The sequence below is a fragment of the Pseudonaja textilis genome, chromosome 13, assembly GCF_049901715.1.
Source record: "Pseudonaja textilis isolate UNSWEBS1 chromosome 13, rPseTex1.2, whole genome shotgun sequence".
Lineage (NCBI taxonomy): Eukaryota > Metazoa > Chordata > Lepidosauria > Squamata > Elapidae > Pseudonaja > Pseudonaja textilis.
The window spans coordinates 20,036,515-20,055,154 of NC_142002.1; the positions used below are offsets into that span (position 1 = coordinate 20,036,515).

The 18,640-nt window shown below is 44.2% G+C and overlaps 1 protein-coding gene across 3 annotated transcripts in view; it reads left to right on the top strand.

Moving 5' to 3' along the window:
* The window catches only part of ENTREP2 (endosomal transmembrane epsin interactor 2), an 80,552-nt gene that overhangs the window by 20,413 nt on the left and 41,499 nt on the right, over window positions 1-18,640 (top strand). For all 3 annotated transcript variants that reach the window (XM_087941693.1, XM_026709951.2, XM_087941694.1), the window contains exon 2: window positions 3,719-3,775. In XM_087941693.1, coding sequence (XP_087797819.1) covers window positions 3,719-3,775 — 57 coding nt within the window. The remainder of the gene's footprint in view (window positions 1-3,718; window positions 3,776-18,640) is intronic.

Consider the following 18,640-nt stretch of genomic DNA (forward strand, 5'->3'; position numbering starts at 1 on the left):
TAAATTTTCTGACCCTGAGAAGAATGAATCAGTAGAAGAGCTTGTCTCCCGGAGTTATGGGTGCACCATCCCTGGAGGTTTTCAAAAATAGACTGGACAATCATTTGACTGGGATGTATAATATCTCCTGCCTCGAGGAAGGAGTTGGACTAGAAGATTCCTAATGTCCCTTCCAGCCTTATGGTTCTACGTTCAACTATAGGCACTAGTGAGGTCTGTAATGCAAACATGCACTCTGTGATTTTGTGTATAAATCTTTCACCCTCCCCCAGTTCCAGGAATTCAACCTCAGCCTGTATAATTGATGAGACGTTGACCACGGATGGCTCTGTTGTTCTTCACAGTCTATCTTTTATTCCCCCCACCCTCCAGCTATGAAAGAAAGCCAGTAGCCCCCAGATCCTCCCACAAATCACACAGGTGGGTTTGTCAAAACCCTTTTTGGAGAAGGAGGATTTACTTAAAGCCTGATCCCTTGGCACGGAGGAACAACGGTCTATATTTTTCAGCTTGGGTTAGGTGGAAACATTTCTTGGCACCTCCGAGTTTAATTAAAAAATGCCGAAGCAAAGCTGGCGCTTTGTGTGGGTTCCTGTATTGGCTGCTGAAGCTTGATTACTATTTTCAGGTTTCACCCAGGGATTATTAACAAGCAGGTTGAAGGGGTGTTCAGTTTACTGCGGGGAGTCACAAGATGGCACGAGTAACAGTACGTAGGGAATGTAATGGATTGCGTGGATCTGAAGTGACCTGGATGACTGAGAATGTCCACAACAGACATTGAGCAGGTCTATAAACTCCTCTTCAATTTCTCCACAAAGTTCTAGAGCCAGAATTTTTGGGGTTCTCCCTGCAGCTACCTTGAACCCCAGGACTGAATCACAAGGAGACTTCTTGGCCATGATGGATCCATAATGATGATTAAGGATAGTATAGGGCCTCCTGCTTGAGCAGGGGTTGGGTTAGAAGACCTCAAAGGTCCCCTGCCAATTCTATTTGGTTTGTTTGTTGGTCCAACACGTACAAGATAACAAGTATGAACATAAACAAGATAATGGGAGTAAATGCAGATAAATGGGGACAATAAGACAGGGATGGTAGCCATGCTGGGGCGCTTATGCGCGCCCCCTTTAAGGACCTCTTAGGAATGGGGTGAGGTCCACGGTAGACAGTTGGAGGTTGAGGCCGCGAGAAGTTATGGCTGTAACCATGGAGTCAGGTAGGGCGTTCCAGGTGTTGATAACTCTGTTGCTGAAGTCGTATTTTCCGCCATCGAGTTTGGAGCAGTTTACCTTGAGTTTGTATCGGTTCTTTTCCTGTGTATTATTGTGATTGAGTTGACAATCGAAAGCGACAGGTGAGATGTTGTAGCAGACAATTTTGTGTACTGCGCTTAGATCGGACCGCAGGCAGCGCAGTTCCAGATTGTCTGGGCCCAAAATTTCTATTCTTCTGTGTTCTTGCCATTTTGCTAAATCTTTTACTTTGAGTCTACGCGTACAAACTTTTCATAGAAATAATTTTTTTTTTAAAAAAAATGCTCTCGTTTGATTACTCTTCACAGCTCTGCTTCGAAACAAGCCTGGGCAATTTCCATCAGGCGGGGAAAAGGCAATTTTGAAGTAAAAGAAAGAAAGCTTTTGCCCTGGGAAAGAAGGGGGGGGCGTTTTACTCTAATTCATTTATATTTGGATTGCAAGACCTTAAGAATGACTCGAATCTAATCCTTCCGTTACTCTCCTCGTATAAAGCAGAGTTAAGGAGGGACCTTTGCCATTCTAGTTCTCCAAATGTTTTTGGGGAACACCGCTGGCAATTACAGTTCAGCAACTGATGGCGGCCCTAAGTTGCACAATTTGGTGATCTTGATTAACCCAAGCCGCAATGCGATCGAGATCCTTCAAGCTCTGCCTATTAATGTTTTGACATCTGCACGGCGATGAACACCAGGCACACCAACACACAGAGAAAGCATTCGCGCTTTTTTTTTTGCTAATTTGCACGGCGATTCTCTACACTTTGAATTCATTTACTTTTGGAAATAAATTTGCATAATTATACCCAGATAACTTTTTCATTAAACTTGATGGGTGCATAATAGAATTAATGTACTGTAAAAACAAATACTTGGTGGAGGGAAATGTTTTGAGCTAGCCGGGAGGAGGGGGAAATAATACTCGGAGAAGAAAGAGGAAAGAATCCAGTGTTCGTGTCGATGATGGATTTGTGGAGGTGGCAGAGAATTTTGCAGCGGGGACAAAATATCGTGTGCCATCTCATGTGGCCTGTAACCAATTATTCCGCTTTTGAAAAGTTAATATGCCAAAGGAGAGAAGTTTAGAACATCATAGACAATTAGTTGTTGTTTTTTAAGACAAAAAAAAATCTCTTTCAAATCTTGTGCCTGCTTTTATGGCATGGAATTGCAACCTCCAAAACCTGTAGAGTTGGCAGCAGAGTCAGACAGTGGGGAGGAACATCGTTCAGTCTGGGGAGAACTCGGACAAGGGTCCTGCATCCGTCACAGAGATGCAGCCAGGGCTATCTGGAAGTTATGTGCCACTCTGGAGCCTCCAGAATCTGACAGCAGCAAGGCAGAGGAAGAAGGGGAGTCTGTTCCCAGTGCGCACATGCACAGAGCTGCCAGAAGGCAAGAACAGCTAAGACAAAAGGGGTGACTTGGGAGTAAGGCTTGGGGGTGATTGGCTCTCTCATAAGACATAAAGGAGAAGCAGAGGGACAGGAACCTTTGCAGGAAGCAACTTCGTTCATTCTGGTTGGTTTAAAATCTGAAACTCGGTGTTGAATTTGTGTTCTGTTTTGGCCTCATATAACTATTTGGCAATTTAGTCTTTGGCAGCATTTCAAGGAAGATAAAGGTGGGTGCTTATCAGACTTATCCCGAAGGACTTTGGCAGACTTCCGTGGGACTATTTACAAACTGTTTTAGACTCATTACGGACTAAAATTCAGAGCCGTTGAAATGAAGAAAAAAGGGTTTGGGGACTAACGTGTGTTTGCTACTGTCTCCATAAACTTTGGTCAGAACAAAACCTTCCGCCATGAAGGCCATCTCCTGGTAGACTGGTGGGCTTTGTTGGGCAGTGGTGGGTTAGTGTGAGAACTAACTTTTGTATGAGATGAGGTAAGTCCAACCCATGGGGCATCAGTTGTGGTTTTACGTTCTTACGAGTCTCAGAGGAGACAGAAATTTGGTGCAATTTTCCAGGGTGGAATGCAATGTTCTTGAATGTATTTTTGATGGGGCAATCAAGAATGTATTGGGAAGTCCTCTCTCTTGTGACCTAATTCTTTCTCCAGAGGTCTGTGGCTTCCTGGCCTGTCATTCAACTTCAAGGCAAGAGGTTGGGGAAAGGTGGGGTGCGTTTTTTTTCAGGTTGGGAAGCATCTGGGGAGAACGATGGAAAGATTGATCTCAGAGAACACCAGAGTCCCATCAGGTCTAATGGGAAAGGCAACTCAAAAGCACAACCCAGACAAATTTGGAAGGACTTTTGAAACAACCTGAAAATAGATTTTTAAAAAGAAAAAGGCAGAAGTTTCTTTTGGGGGCTGGGGAAGAAGAAAGTGTATGAAAAATGGCGATTTTGACACAGTTAGACTCAAATTGTCATCTTCTTCTCTTGGCTCTGAGAAATCCATATTTCTGAATTGTTCTTTTTATTTATTTATTTTTACCTTTCTGGTTCAATTTCAGGTGCTGCTGTCCGGACTGATTGGTGTGGTCTCTTGGAAAAGGCCCCTGTCCCTTGTGGTGAGTAAGAGCTTACTCCTCTTGTAGACCCTACAGCATTGGTGGGGGCAACGGACGGTGCCTTCAGGGTAGTCAGAAGAGAGGAATCGCATCATCTTACCTGACCCAATGGCAGGATTCCCATGAGGGGAGCTCACCTTGAACCACAGGAGCAGTCATCATCCCAACACTTCCCATAATCCCCAGCTGGCATGAGGCCATGATTGTTTGGGATTATGGGAGCTGATCCCCAAACTTTGACCTAAGTGAGGCTGTTCTATGTCATGTTGCGAAGGAGGTTTGGGGGAACCGGAGATTGGGAAAATCTGCAAGAAGAGAGGGACATAATCTTGGGGCCCTTTGAGGAAACGGGACTATGGTGTCTTCATCTGAAGGGCCACCAGAGAAGATGGTCTTTTGTGAGAAAGTTGGCATCTTGCTAAAACCGGCTCTGTTGTGCAGAAAGCCAATTTGGAACCGAGTTCCTTTTTTAAAAAAAAAGGGTTTTGATAAGATGCCAACGATACTGATGGGAGGGTAGCAGCTCATATCTTTCCCTAAATTAATTTGATATAGATTCACTGAAGTTCAAGAAAAGGGCATCTCTGCCAAGGCCCTTGATGGGTGGAGATTGCGCGATGTGGATTGACACGAAAGCTATTCATTAATAGGAAGAAGCAGATTTTGAATGCATTGTCTTGAGTTCCTTCTGTCTAACTTCCCATCTCGGCTGCACCCTTTTATTCCCTCCGCAAAGAGCTAAGATCCAGGCTGTTGTTAGGTGTATTCACTTCCTGTTGACTGGAGAATTCAGAAACCATTTAGGAGCCTTGACTTAATCCAGAGCAGACAGGAACCGTTGTTGAATAATTAATCCCAGTTCTGCTTGTTGAGCAGGTAAATTATCTGAGTAGGTGTTTGCTCAAAGGAGACGGAGCTGACACTCGGCCGTGAATGAGCTGCTTGGAGGATCTGGAAAAGCAAACAGGAATCAGTAGATTATTTCTGAAGGGGTGGTTATTTTTCTTTCCAAAGGCACGGCGTGAAAACACCCAGAGGTATGCGCTCACTCTATTTATGAACTAGATTTAGATCCTTCTAATTCTCAGGATAGTCCATGCGTTCTAATTTTATCCCGGTAATAATCACCCAGTGAAGTGAAGTGTAGCTGAGAGCAATCATTTGCTGGTGTATCCCACAAGGAGTGGGAGGGATTAAAATCCTGGTTTAGCAGAACTTGACTTAAGTTTTATAGGTCACCATTTTCAAGGAGAACCAAGGTAAGGCTCAACATGCCTCGGCACCATTTTCTTGGGCCACGCAAAGCAACACTGCAGCATCCCAAATATTTGACTTGGAGATCTGGCTTGCCATTTCAGACCACAAGCCACAAGGACCTCATGTGTATCATAACATTTATTTGGTGATGTTATCATTCTCCTGCACCCCTTGGGGGTGATGTCTCAATAGGACTTAGTTGCAGAAGAAAACAAAATCCTGATTTTTGAAAAGCAGCATAGGGCTCAATTAAATGCGTCAGTCAACAGGACTGGATAGTCAAGTCTGGCCTGGCAGTTAAGACACCAGGCTACTAAGCAGGACACTGTGAGTTCAAGTCCTGCCCTAGTCACGAAAGCCAACTGGGTGACTTTGGACCAGTCACAAGGAGATGGTGAGTTCTAGTCTCATCTTAGCCATGAAAGCCAACTGGGTGACTTTTGGCCAGTCACCAGGAGATGGTGAGTTCTAGTCTCATCTTAGCCATGAAAGTCAACTGGGTGACTTTGGACCAGTCACCAGGAGACTGGGAGTTCTAGTTAATGAAAAGCCACTTGAGTGACTTTGGGCCAGTCACTCACTCTCAGCCCTAAGCCTACCCCACAGGGTTGTTGTAGTGGGGAAAATAAAAGGAGGAAGGAGTTTGCCACCTAGAGTTATTCATAAAAATAATAAAGGCGGGATACAAATACATCAAACCAAAATACTTGACCACTTTATGGGATAAAGAAGCAAAATTGATTCCTGCCCATTTAGCCTCACCGAGACTTCAGCCATGGCAACAGAAGCCAATCTTAGCAATAAATGCATGGTGTGTGTGTGTGTGTGTGTGTGTGTGTGCTCTGTAACTCTGCTTTCTGCTGATGAGACCAGCAACTCCATTTTCATATTAATCTTGCATGTGGCATGTTTTATTCATACCAAAGCCATCAGTACCATTTGGTGGTGAAAGAATAGCTTCTTTTCTGGCTGGGCTTTGGCACCGTCGCTTGGTGGAAGAAAATAGACCCAGAATAGCAGGCAATTAGTGGAGTGTTAAGGAGCATTTTTTTCCCCCATTTTAATCAGCCTGGGCAGCATCATTTCACACTCCGTGGATAGTAGCTGTGTGCTACAATATTTAGGTCTCGCTCACTCGTCTTTTAGTGCACACAAGGGTGGAGAAAGAGCATTTTTGTAGAAGAGCAGGCAGAGCTGGGAGGGGTAGAGTTAAGGAAGACATCAGCCTAGAGTCCGTACATCGCCACAAATGATGCAAGTCCAACCTCTCTTGAATTCCGTTGATCCTTATCTGGTGCCGGTTCAGAGTGGAATTTGGGTTGGCTAGATTCTCGTGAATCAATAAAGCCAGCCTTGTTCTTTGTGCCTGACAGTTTTGCCACCATGAACTTTGGGTTTAAATTTACAGGCTGTTGTGGTTCTCTGGCAGCCTGTGCAGACGGCAGCGGAATCGGACAGTAGGGAAGAATGAGGACCAGTCAGGGAGTCTGGAGAGGACTCGGAGGAGATTCCTGCATCTGATGCAGAAATGGGGCTGGGACATCTGGGAGTTATGTGCTGATTCCGGAGCCTCCGGAGTCTGGCAGCAGCGGGAAGAGGACCCAGGGGAGCCTGTTCCCAGTGTGCGTGTGCACAGAGCTGCTAGAAGGCGAGAGCAGCTGAAACAAAAGAGCAACTCGGGAGTAAGGCTGGGAGGTGATTGCCCCTCCCATAAAGTACAAAGGACAGGCAAAGGTAGAGAAATCTTTGCAGGAAGCAAAGTCGTTTGCTCTGTTTGGATTAAACCTTGAAGCTCTGTGTGGATTTTGTACTTCGGTTGTTTTTTTCCAGTTAATTAGGCACTTTAGTTGTTGGCAGCCATTCAAAGGAGAGAAAGGTGGGTGCTTATCTCGAGGAACTGTTTGGGATTCATTACGGGCTGGGAATGCACATAATTCCCAGCATTGAAATAAAACCAGAGTTGTTTGGACTAAGAGTGTGTTTAATTACGGTCTCAGGAAGGCTTGGTCAGAACACAGGCTTTGCACAATAATCCAAGGCATAACTCAGCTTAAAGTTGCCAAGATCGAGCAACCCTGATCTAACTAAGGATGGGTTGTTTATGAGATTTACAAAATGAAGGATTAGCAGGATATGTGAAGTGGCCTGTAAAGTCACAGTAACCAAGCATCAATCTCAGCACAGCCATTCCAAAGAAAAGGGAAAATTCCAAAAATCTCCAAATCGTAGACCAGAACAAATCCATCGGTCCTCTGTCTAGTCCACCCCATCCTGTCGGATCGCTGAGTGAAAACTCGCCACAGATTTGCAACTAGACCTTCAGATTCTGGAGAGTCTCTTTTTTTCAAATACAGGTGTATACCTTTCTTACACTTTTTATAAGGGTTCTATCTCGCCAGCAAATGATTTTCAGCCTCTGAGGGAATAAATGATATGTGGGAAGGGGAGAGACAAGTCTTCCTTTGTGGCTTTGCGACACGACATGGGGAGCTGTCAGCTACTCCATCCTGAAAGAGATACACCAAGGTGCAAAGCTGAGTGATTGAGTCGCTCGAGAACAAGCGCTAATTGACCAGTTTGCTAATATTTCTGGGGTGTCCATTTGTGCGTATCCACGCATTTTTCCTCTAGTTGTATTGCAAGGAAAGCTTTGCTAATGATGTGGCTGGCGTCCCTGCCTCAGGTAATTATTTGCAGAAGTAGCTCTAATACGCAGCTAACATAATCTTCGGGCACAAAGGAGCATCTGCATTTTAATATGTCATTGGCTCCGAATACCTTAGACGGTCAGAAGGTAAATGCACGAGTGACAGCTTTCTGCAGCCTTTCTTCTCTGCAAGGAATGCCATCAACCCAGCAACGTATCTGTGGTTAGCTGTGAACAGGTAGATTTCTAGATTTCTTTTCTGAAATGTTTTTGTGGCCCGTCAATTTAGTTTATACCCGTGAGCTTAACAAGAATGTTAAGTAACCATTGCTTTCCTAGGTGAAGTGAATGTCACCAACTGAGCGTGCCTGTTTTGACATTGGAGGCTGCTGGTCATCAGCAGGATGATTTAAAAGAAAAAAGGGGGGGGGGGAAGGAGATGTTTGATGTCCAGATGAAAAGTGCATTTAGGCTTGATGAGATGTGAGACTCGTGAGTTGCACATGCTCCAATTCTGAATGGATTGCTGGTTCCATTTCCAAACGCTGAATTGTCTATGTAGATCCTCAGTTATCCAGAATATTTTTTTTCCCTCCAGGAGGCAACTAGACTTTCTGGTTCTCCTTCGAAGACATTTCACTTCTCAACCAAGAAGCTTTTTCAGTTCTGACTGGATGGTGGGGAATGGAAGGATTTATATCCTGAAACCAAAAAGTCAAGCTGCCTCTTGAAAAAGCACCTTGGAGATCGCAAACGCTGCTAATTTTCATGGGTGGGGTTACTCCTAATGTCTCTAAAATCAGAATTTTGATGCTGATGGTTGAGGAACAATAATAAATGGGGAAAGAATCAGCCCAAACCAATAGTGTTCTGTTGTGCCATTCATAAAACTATAGATCAGGGGTGTCCAACCTTGGCAACTTTAAGATTTGTGGACTTCAACTCCCAAAATTCCTCAGCCAGCTTTGCTGGCTGAGGAATTTTGGGAGTTGAAGTCCACAAATCTTAAAGTTGCCAAGGTTGGACACCCCTGCTATAGATGAAGGGACTGGGGTATATGTTTTATGTTTGGTTCTGAGCATTTGTGTTCAGTTTGGGGGTCAAATCAATAATATGGTATGGGCAACACTTTTTTCTTGAGTATTATACTTTGCTTTTCTGTCCTGATCATTCACACTTAAGTAGTTTAATGTCAATTGGGTTATTTCAATGAAAGCCAATGAAGTAAGATTCTTTGTAGAAATCAGTCATAGGAGGATAGTATAAAGAAACAGAAATCTCTTTTTCGGCTGGATATTTGTATGGTTTTTACATCTGTATATCTCTTTAAGATGTGTGGACTTCAACTCTCAGAATTTCCCAGCCAGTCCACACATCTTAAAGTGGCCAATGCTGAAAAACACTGAGTTAGAGAAATGATTTCTAATGCATCAAATCAACTTTAGACATTTTTCTGTCGGAATCTGAGAACAGTGTAGTTAATGGATTAAGTTTAGTAAAGTAAGAAAGATGTAATACGCCAGGAGTCTTCAAACTTGACAGCTTTAAGACTTGTAGACTTCAACTCCCAGAATTCCTCCTCCAGTCATGTTAGCTCAGGAATTCTGGGAGTTGAAGTCCACCGCTTAAACTTGCCAAGTTTGAAGACCCTGTGATAGATGATAGATAGATAATTAATAGATAGATAGGTAAATAGGGAGGGAGGGAGGGAGGAGGGAGAGAGAGAGAGAGAGAGAGAGAGAGAGAGAGAGAGAGAGAGAGAGAGGACTTCAACTCCCAGAATTCCTCCTCCAGTCATATTAGCTCAGGAATTCTGGGAGTTGAAGTCCACCCGTCTTAAACTTGCCAAGTTTGAAGACCCTTGGCGTAAGCTTTGGGTTGAAAGCATGAATGTCTGTGGAAATGAATTCTCAGAGAGAGAACATCTACAGCAAACACACAGCCAGGGTGTCCACAGGGTACGGTAACCAAGATGGCCGTGTGATCCCAAGTTGGTTTGATCCAAAGTGATGGGTTTGGCCCCTTGTGGTTGAAAGAGATGATTTTTTGAATTCCACAGCACTTTTGAGAAATTCTGACCAAGCTCTTCATATATAAATAACTTTCTTGATTTGTAAATTAGTGTCAACCTATAGAAATGATATTACCTGCTTGAAGGGAAGCTACGTAGTCCTTGTTAATTAACACGACCTTAATATCTTGGCTGGGTTAACTCTTCTGATTTCTGCTCACCCTGCTCTCTTCAAAGATCCTTCTCGTCTGAAGGTCTAATTTTAATTCATAAGTAAGGCTGCCTGCCTTGGAGTACAGATCTACCCTTAGGACCCCAACCCCCCACTGTTTAATGCTGCTTGCAAATTACTTTTTTTCCATCAATGAATTACAAACACATACAGCTGTTCCGCTGAGTTGAGGTGGTGTTAATAAGCATTTCATTTGGTTTTGCAATTATCATTGATGATGTATGGCGCTTGCTTAAACACACACACACACACACACAGGCACACAACTTCACAGGGAGGGCTTAGGTTTGTTTGTTTTAAATCTGGCAGGAATGTTTGCTCAACATTTTGTTTTGTTTGGTTTGCATTCGTTTGTTCAGATGGGGGAGAACTGGAGGGAGGAGAGAGAAGGCAAACAGCAAAGGGATTAGCCCAAAACTCTCCCTTGTCGGAAGAATCTAATCATCCACCAAGAACGCGCCCGTAAAATCAGACCCCCCCCCCCAAAAAAAAGGATGTGCGGATTTTGAAGGACCCACTTTGTAGTACAACAATTAGCATGACAGAAGAGAGAATGCTTGTATTCAAGGATGAACTGTGGGGTCTTTGGTGTTCTCTGAACTTGGTGGTTTCTTGCAGATGTTTCATGGCCCAACTAGGGAACATCATCAGTAGTAGATAGGAGTGGGATGGGAGGAGGAGGAGTGGAAGGAGGGGGAACTGTGATGTTTTGAGGGGGTTGCCTTTCAGATGTTTCATGACCAAACTAGGCAACATCATCAGTGTTAGATGTTACTTAGTTGAATAATGAAAGGTCTGCAAGAAAACAGCCAAGCTCAGAGAGCACCAAGCACCCCACGATTAGCATTATTCCAGCAATATTCATAGCGGAACTCCAGTGAATCTGGGAACTGTAACTGTAAATTCTTTCTTTCTCTCTCTTTCTCCCCACCTCTCAACTTCCTTTTTTTCTTCTTGCTATAATTCCAGGGGGACCCCTGATTTTTAGGGCTGGCTTATCTCAGTGTGCCAGGGACATGGATTTATTTATCGGTCGGGAATATTTCCAGGTTGTCTCCACGAAGAGGAATTCCTCAAGGCACACCTTGGAACAACACAGCTGAAATAACACAGTTGACTATGGTAGAAAAAGGCTCCTAGAATTGTGGGCACTTCTAGCTTCTTAGATCCCGCCTGCTCAAGGGGACTCAGCTGAATTAAAAGAACAATTGAACCTGCTTAGAGATGAGCTTGTTATATGGCATCATCCGCATGTGCAAATTCCATTTACTGGCACATGCTCCGTTAAACTACCAATCAGGTCACATGGCTCTCCCTATCCTTACGCAGAAGTTCACAAGGGAGATGACCAGAGAGGATTAATTTACATTTGCCCCTTTCTAGCCTGTAGTAGGAAAGACCTTACGTTGTCCTAATCACACCCAAGACCTCCCTTGGATGTATGATAGATGTTCTAAAACTCAACTTTTGGCCATTGTGGGTCTCTGTTTTAAATCTGGATAGGTTTTGGTTGGGTCCTTCTGGATGGATGACTCCTTGCAGAAGCTCCTCTTACATTCTGTGTTTAACTACCCGCTCCTTCTCCAGATGATGGGGTCATCATCCCCCCTTTTTTTTCAGTGTATTGAATTCCCCACCCCCCGGGCTGTAGGGAGTAAAGGTTGAAGTCCTCTTGTGTCCTTTCTGCCCCTCCCCATCCCTTCTGTCAATCAGATCATCTGGTGGTGCCCCAACCTGGTTTCTCCTAGGAAGCAGAGGCGAGAATAGCTGCTTGAGAGTTAGCAGGCTTTTCCTGGGCAACCAGGTTGCAGTGATTGTCCAACTGGCCACAATACCTCTGCATCAGGTCACCATGGTAACCCCGAGTAGGCATGCAGCCCATAGCAAAAGCTACCCAACCTGGCCTGTTTGCAGTCAGCAGATCCAAAGACAACCGTGGTGTCTCGTGACTTTGGCTTCTTTTGAGGTTCCTCAGGAGACCATCTGGAAATGACTCTGCGGGTTCCATTACTGTTGCATTGGCCTGCTTACAGGTCCAGAATGTTTTTCATGATGCAAACCCCCACCCCCCACCCCAAGACCCTTTTGGCTTTAACATAGAGCATCCTAAGGCAATAATCACCCCCAACACCTCCTTTGAATTTATGATAGACGTTCTAAAACTCAACTTTGGGCCATTGTGGGTCTTTGTTAACATAAAGCATCATTGACTGAAATGCCCACCATGGAGGATTGATGAGTGACAATGACAGACTTTGCAGAGATGGTAAGATTGACATGTTTGATTAAGGAAACAAACCGTAACTACATTTGTTCGTGACTTTACAGAGTTTTGTTGTTGTTGTTGTTGAAAATGAAAAGCATTGGCTTGTGATTTATGAGTTGGATGATTAGAAAGGATAGAATATGGAAAGATTATAGGTAAAACCTAGGGACGTGGTGGCTCAGTGCCTAAGACGCTGAGCTTGTTGGTCAGAAAAGGTTGGCGGTTTGGCAGTTCGAATCCCTAGCGCCCTGTAACGGAGCGAACTCCTGTTCCTTGTCCCAGCTTCTGCCAACCAAGCAGTTCGAAAACATGAAAAAAATGCAAGTAGAAAAATAGGGATCACTGTAGGTGGGAAGGTAACAGCGTTCCATGCACCTTTGAAGGTGCTTAATCCTGCCGGCCACATGACCACGGAGATGTTTTTCGGACAGTGCTGGGTGCTTTGGCTTTGTAACGGAGATGAGCAACGCCCCCCTAGAGCCAGAAATTACTAGCACATGTGTGCGAACCTTTACCTTTATTTGTAGGTAAAACATGGGTGGAATCTATCTAGGTAACTTTAGAGCAAGGATGTCCAACCTTGGCAACTTTAAGACTTGTGGACTTCAACCCCCAGAATTCCTCAGCCAGGAAAGCTTGGCTGGCTGAGGAATTCTGGGAGTTGAAGTCCACAAGTCTTAAAGTTGCCAAGGTTGGACACCCCTGCTTTAGAGCAAACGGATAAAATATAAATGCATGTATAACTATTACAAAGAAGGTCAGAAGCACTCCTTTATATTTCCCTTTGTTTATTCTCTCTCTTTGCTCTTCTTTCTTTCTTTCTTTCTTTCTTTCTTTCTTTCTTTCTTTCTTTCTTTCTTTCTTTCTTTCTTTCTTTCTTATTTATTCATCCCCTTTCATCTTTCAGCATCTTGTTCCCACAACCAGATCCCTCTGGGAATTTTGTAAGAAATATATATATATATATATATCTGGTGTTCTTTTCCTTCTTATCCTTATGCAATTGACCCCTGACCTCACCATAAATAAATAATTAGCATCATTATGATTTGGTAATGAATTGGTGCTAATCCGCTCTGCGTGTGGCAGATGGCTGGAATACAGGATTTATTTATTTGAAAAGGAAACAAATTAGTGTTTTGTTCAGGGAGGCGCTGCTTCCTACGCAACGCTGGTGATGGAAAATATGAGACCAGGCGTTGTCCTGGCATGAATCTCAGGAGGGGCAATGCTTGTGTAATCTCACAAGAGGATTTTGCACTGTCTTCGTTGTCCTTAGTTAACACAGATGGACTACACCAGGGGCCTCCAACCTTCGCAACTTTTAAGACCTGTGGACTTCAACTTTGCTGGCTGGGGAACTCTGGGAGTTGAAGTCCTCCAGGCTTAAAGTTGCCAAGGTTGGAGACCCCTGGTCTACACAACTTTGGGTCTCCAATCCAGCGACGCCCGATGGGTGGGAGGAACCAATTAAACAAATGCTTGGGTGCAATACAGCTAATCCTCGATTTAGAACCATAGAACCAATAGTAAAATATTTTTGAATCCTACTACTGTCCTGGACTCAAGATATTGATGCAAATGGAAATGTAAAAAGGATGGAAATTCAAAGGACATTTCCTTGACGCTGCCTTGCAATGAAAGTGAGGTTTTCATTTGCAATCAAATCTTCAAATCTTGCTTGGCTGTAGGGGCTGTTTTTCTAAAGCTTATGTTTTTTTTCCCCGCTGCTTTTTTTCCAAACTCGTTGATTGAGTGCAACGCTTCTCGTTTTCAATCTCCTTCGTCCTGCATGCCAAGACAGTAGGGACCCTTTCAAAGTGATTTAAGAAAAAAAACAAGTCTTGCATTTTTTTTTTATAATGGAGGAAAAGGAAACGAGTTGGAGATGTTATATCGGGGGCAGCAATAATTTTGATTTTTCATTTTCTCCAAGCATGGCGACCTGACTCCCAATGGAGGCCTTTTAAGGGGCAAGAAATCTGATTTAGATAATGCATGAAATCGGCACAGGAGCAGAATCAAACCCACATGGTTTTCTTCCCAGGAATCGTGACTCTACCACCCAGAAGTCCCAACCGTACTAATGAAGAATCCTGGGGATTGTAGTCCTAACACAACCAGTACTTGAGGGTGGTTTAAATTGGAGCATAATTCCCCACCCGTGGCAATTTCCAGATCCATGGACTCCAAATCCCAGAATTCCACTGCCAGCAGTATCTCTCACTGAGAATTCTGGGAGCTGAAGTCCACCTTCGAGTTTGCCAAGGTTGGCCAAGGCTGAATGAGAAGAGCTGACTTAGGACTGCAGAAGATCAGATTTATGGCTGCTCTCTGCCTTCCCCTCTGCTGCTCGGCTAACTTAATTACTCTCTATCAACTTAATCCACCTCGTGGGGCAGCAGCGAAGAGAATATTAGCAGGGAGGGCACGAGAAAGTACGTGTGCTCCTTTCTAACTCCTTGGAGGAAAGTCAAGATGAACATCTAGTAAATAACCGAAGAGGCAGTAAGAGCACCGCAGAGACAATTAGGCCTGCCTGATGCCAATCTTGCCAGGTTTAAAAGACATGAAAGCTTTCTGGAAAAGTAGACCTGGGAAAGAGCCCTGGCGGAGTCCCACGGCCGTCTCGCTTTGGCGGATTTTCCCACCTTCTTGGACCAAATGCCTGGTCTTCGGCCAGCATCAAGCATCTTCGTTTCTGGATGGGGAACAACTTGTTCTTGGTTGGCTTTCTGCTCACATCCTGCACAATCCCTGGGAATAAGAGTTGCCCGGATTTGGAGTTGCATCCTGAGACAAAGCATACTTCAACTTCAGCAGCATTAAATGGTGTGGACTTCAATTCAGAATGGATAGGCATACTCCTTTCCTCTCTTCTGCTGAGGAAGAGTCAAAAAAGTCAAAATGGAGGCTTCAGTTGTGGATGCTACCTTGGGTTTCCTCAGATGCCTGCATTCTTCCTCCTCCTCCTCCTCTTCTCTTCCATCTCCTCTTCTTCCCCTCCCTCCTCCCTCCTTCCTCTTCCTTCCTTCCTTCTTCATAATCTAAACTATTCTTAAAGCCTGGTCTACATAAGTTCATCCAGAAGAATGATAAAGTCGCATTGCTTCATCCGTTACCCAAGGAAGGCAAAAGGATCTTTCCACAAAGATATTTTTTTGCGGAGGTGTTGCACACCTCAGCAGCTGCACATCCCATGACGGATTTTTTTCCCCAACAGAGCAAATCCACCAAGCGTCCAAACTAACTTCAGATTGGGTGATCTTGAAAGAGCAACCAGGCACACAATGGAACAAATGGAAGATTAGGGAAAATTGGGTCGGTGATAAGAACCTGAGCAGCCGAGGGCTTCTCTCAGTTCCATAGAAGTCAGTCTTCTAAAGCCTCCGAGAAATTCAAAGAAAGCCGCACCCAGCAGGGAGGCAGAAATTAACAAAGACAATTTGCCTAATGCAATTTGTGGGAGAGAAAGAAAATTGCGTGGGCTGCAATTACAATAGAGAAGGACACAGGAGTCAACCCAATGTCACATTGCAGATTCTGGTACATCCTATGGATGTTATGTAGGTTAAGGGCTTATGAACAAATGTGCTTCCAATACAACGTAGTTATTCCTTTGTTGTTGTTGTTTTTAATCTCTTTCATTTTTATGTTGTGTTTTCAAAGCTTTTGTATGCTGCTCCAAGGCACTTGTGATTAGGTAGGGTTTGCAAGTTGAACAAAATAAAGCCCAAGCCAAGCTATGAGACATACAAGGAAGAAGAACGCTAATTGCTGATCAAGGATGCAGAAAGCCATGCTATTCAGAGAAGGTGGTTTCATTTCATCCGGCGCAGGATGCTCCCACACAATCCAAAGACGACAAACGTTTAATTGCACACCGAGACGACTGGCTGCTGCCTAGAGTTCTGTTTTGCAGGATTTTTGTTGAGGCCATCCAGATACAGAGAGCGAGGAGCCGATAATAAGCTCAAGCCACAGTCAAAATGATAAGAGAAGCACAGCGAGCCAAGGGAATGCTAAACAGTTACGGGGCTGACACTGCTATTGTCTGGGCCATTTAGAAACTGGCGAAGCGCGAGACAAAAAGATCCTTAGAAGACCACAAAAAAAAGAAACCCCCAACCCAGGAGCTGCAAGGTTTCAGAAGGGGAAAAAATAGATATATTTGGTAAGAAATGATGGGAGGTTCCATGCTCCATGGTGGGTTTTTTATTTTCCCAGCAGTCTTCATCAAAGTGGGACGTGCTTCAGGTGTCTCACCTCTCTTGCTATTTAACTCAGGTGATCTCATGTTTATTTTGGAGTCTCTCTTTGTTCCTCCACCCTATCGGTTCCCAGTGTGGGGGATTGTCATCACAGAAGCCATGCATGAAAGAGAATATTAAGGCGGCCACACACAGTTGCATCAGGAATTGTGCTCAGAATAATGACGGAACTTCTGAACACCAGTCAAAACACTTGGCATGCATTATGGATGTGATCTTCGAAGGGACTGGCTGACTGTACCTCACATCCTTTTGTGTAGGTTATATTGTTGGTAATGCCAGGACGAATGATAAAAGCTTGGTGGGCAGGCTATTGAGATTTGCCTCCTGAACTTAGTGGGTGGCTATTGTCCCCCACTACAAAGTTGTCGTATAACCCAGCGTGACACCCGCAGGTCAGTGCAGAAGGTTCTCGGTATCTCCAAGTATCTATCTAGCTGGCCATAATCCCACCAGGGAATTGCATCACCTGAGGCCGCCCTTCCATGTAAACTTGGAAGCTACAACTGGTGTAGCATGTGGTATTCCTCAACTGAGCCAAATAATCCCTGTTCTGAGGAACTTTAGGCCAGTCCAAAGTTTTGATCAACTAGAAAGCTCTTTCTAGGACATGGACTGTTGTTACCTTCAGGACTGTCCCCTTTCAGTAGGTTCTGCCTGACCTACATAATCCAGGAGGGAGAAAATGACCCAGATATCCACCTTGAAAGTTAACTAGGGCACTGGGGCTCAGAGGTTGGCTTTCATAGTAGTAGTTCCCCCTTCCCAAACAGAGATGGCTGTCCAAGATTAGCTGTGCCTCTGTCCTGATTATTTTTCAGAAGATAATAAAAACCGTCCTCTTTAAAAGAGCCTGTGGACTTATTTGACTGTAAATCTGGGTTTCATTTTTTTTAAAAAAAATCTTTTGTTTGACATACGGATGTTATGTTTTTAATGATGGATTTACGTCGGTGTTCAATGTCATTAAATCAATCAAACTTCGCTCGTGATGATAAAGAAAAATATGTAAAAATATATTTTAAAAACACATGTGGCAAGAAGGAGTCGACTGAAGGAAAACGAAATTGATCCAGTCCAGAGGGGGCTTAGATTTCAGTACCATGGACAGCAACCCCAGAGCTTCCCCCTCCCCTCCTGAGAGCTCAGCCTGGAAGAAATTGACCATGGCTTGCAACGTCCAGCCATTGTTTGAAGCCTTAGCTTTTGGAGGTAAATTGTCTTTTAAAACATTGGGGAGCCCATCCTGGCTGGGGAATTCTGGGAGTCGAAGTCCACACATCTTAAAGTGGCCAAGTTTGAAAAAAACAAACAACAACCCCACCCTTCTAAGTGATAACTGAAAGCAACAGTTGCGTCTCCCCATCATTATCTCCAGACAAAGCATCCTGGACTCTTTTCATGCTTCCTCAGAGCACCACATCTGAAACCCCACAGCCCACACTCTGTAGTGAGAAGGGAAAGGATCGTGGCAATGATAAGTAGGGTATGACTCTTGAGCGAGCTGTGTAGCCTGTCCTATTGAACCATGAAGGCAGACGTTGAGATGATATGGTGAAGGAGGCAAAACCAGCAGGTTGCATCATTGGAAATGTGCTTTGACTAACAGATGTTTTGACATTGATTGTTTCCGGATACGAATGTCTAACCGTGTGGTCCCAGTCCTGTGAATAACTTGAAGAGGCAGGCTGACGTTAGTTTCCCCTTGATTTATTACTCAAGATGAAATGATTGAAACACAGATGACGCAATCTTAGCTATGATCGGGGAAACATGTTGGCTCTATTGGCACGTGAAGTGTGTAATTTATTTTGCAGTATGAGACATTCCCCAGCACTATCTCCTTCTGCAGATGGGGATGTTTAGGATGTTGAGTGTGAGGATGTTGGTCCCCGAGGGGTGATTAAAACACATCTGCTCAACCACATTCCAGCAAAGGGGTAGGGGTACATTTCAGACACACCCCCTCTTGGCAGAGGAACGTCAGCCTTGCCTGGAGTTTGTGTGACTTGGCCAAACCATGGCACAAATACGAAGAGGGAGGCCATCAAGCTAGAAATGGAATCCTAAGACTTATAAAATGATAAGGAGTCCTTTCGTAACAATGTAAACTCTTCAAGGAAGGAGCTCGGTGCCATCTGCAGAATCTCAGCCACCTCCAGTGGCAAAGCAAATAAGAGC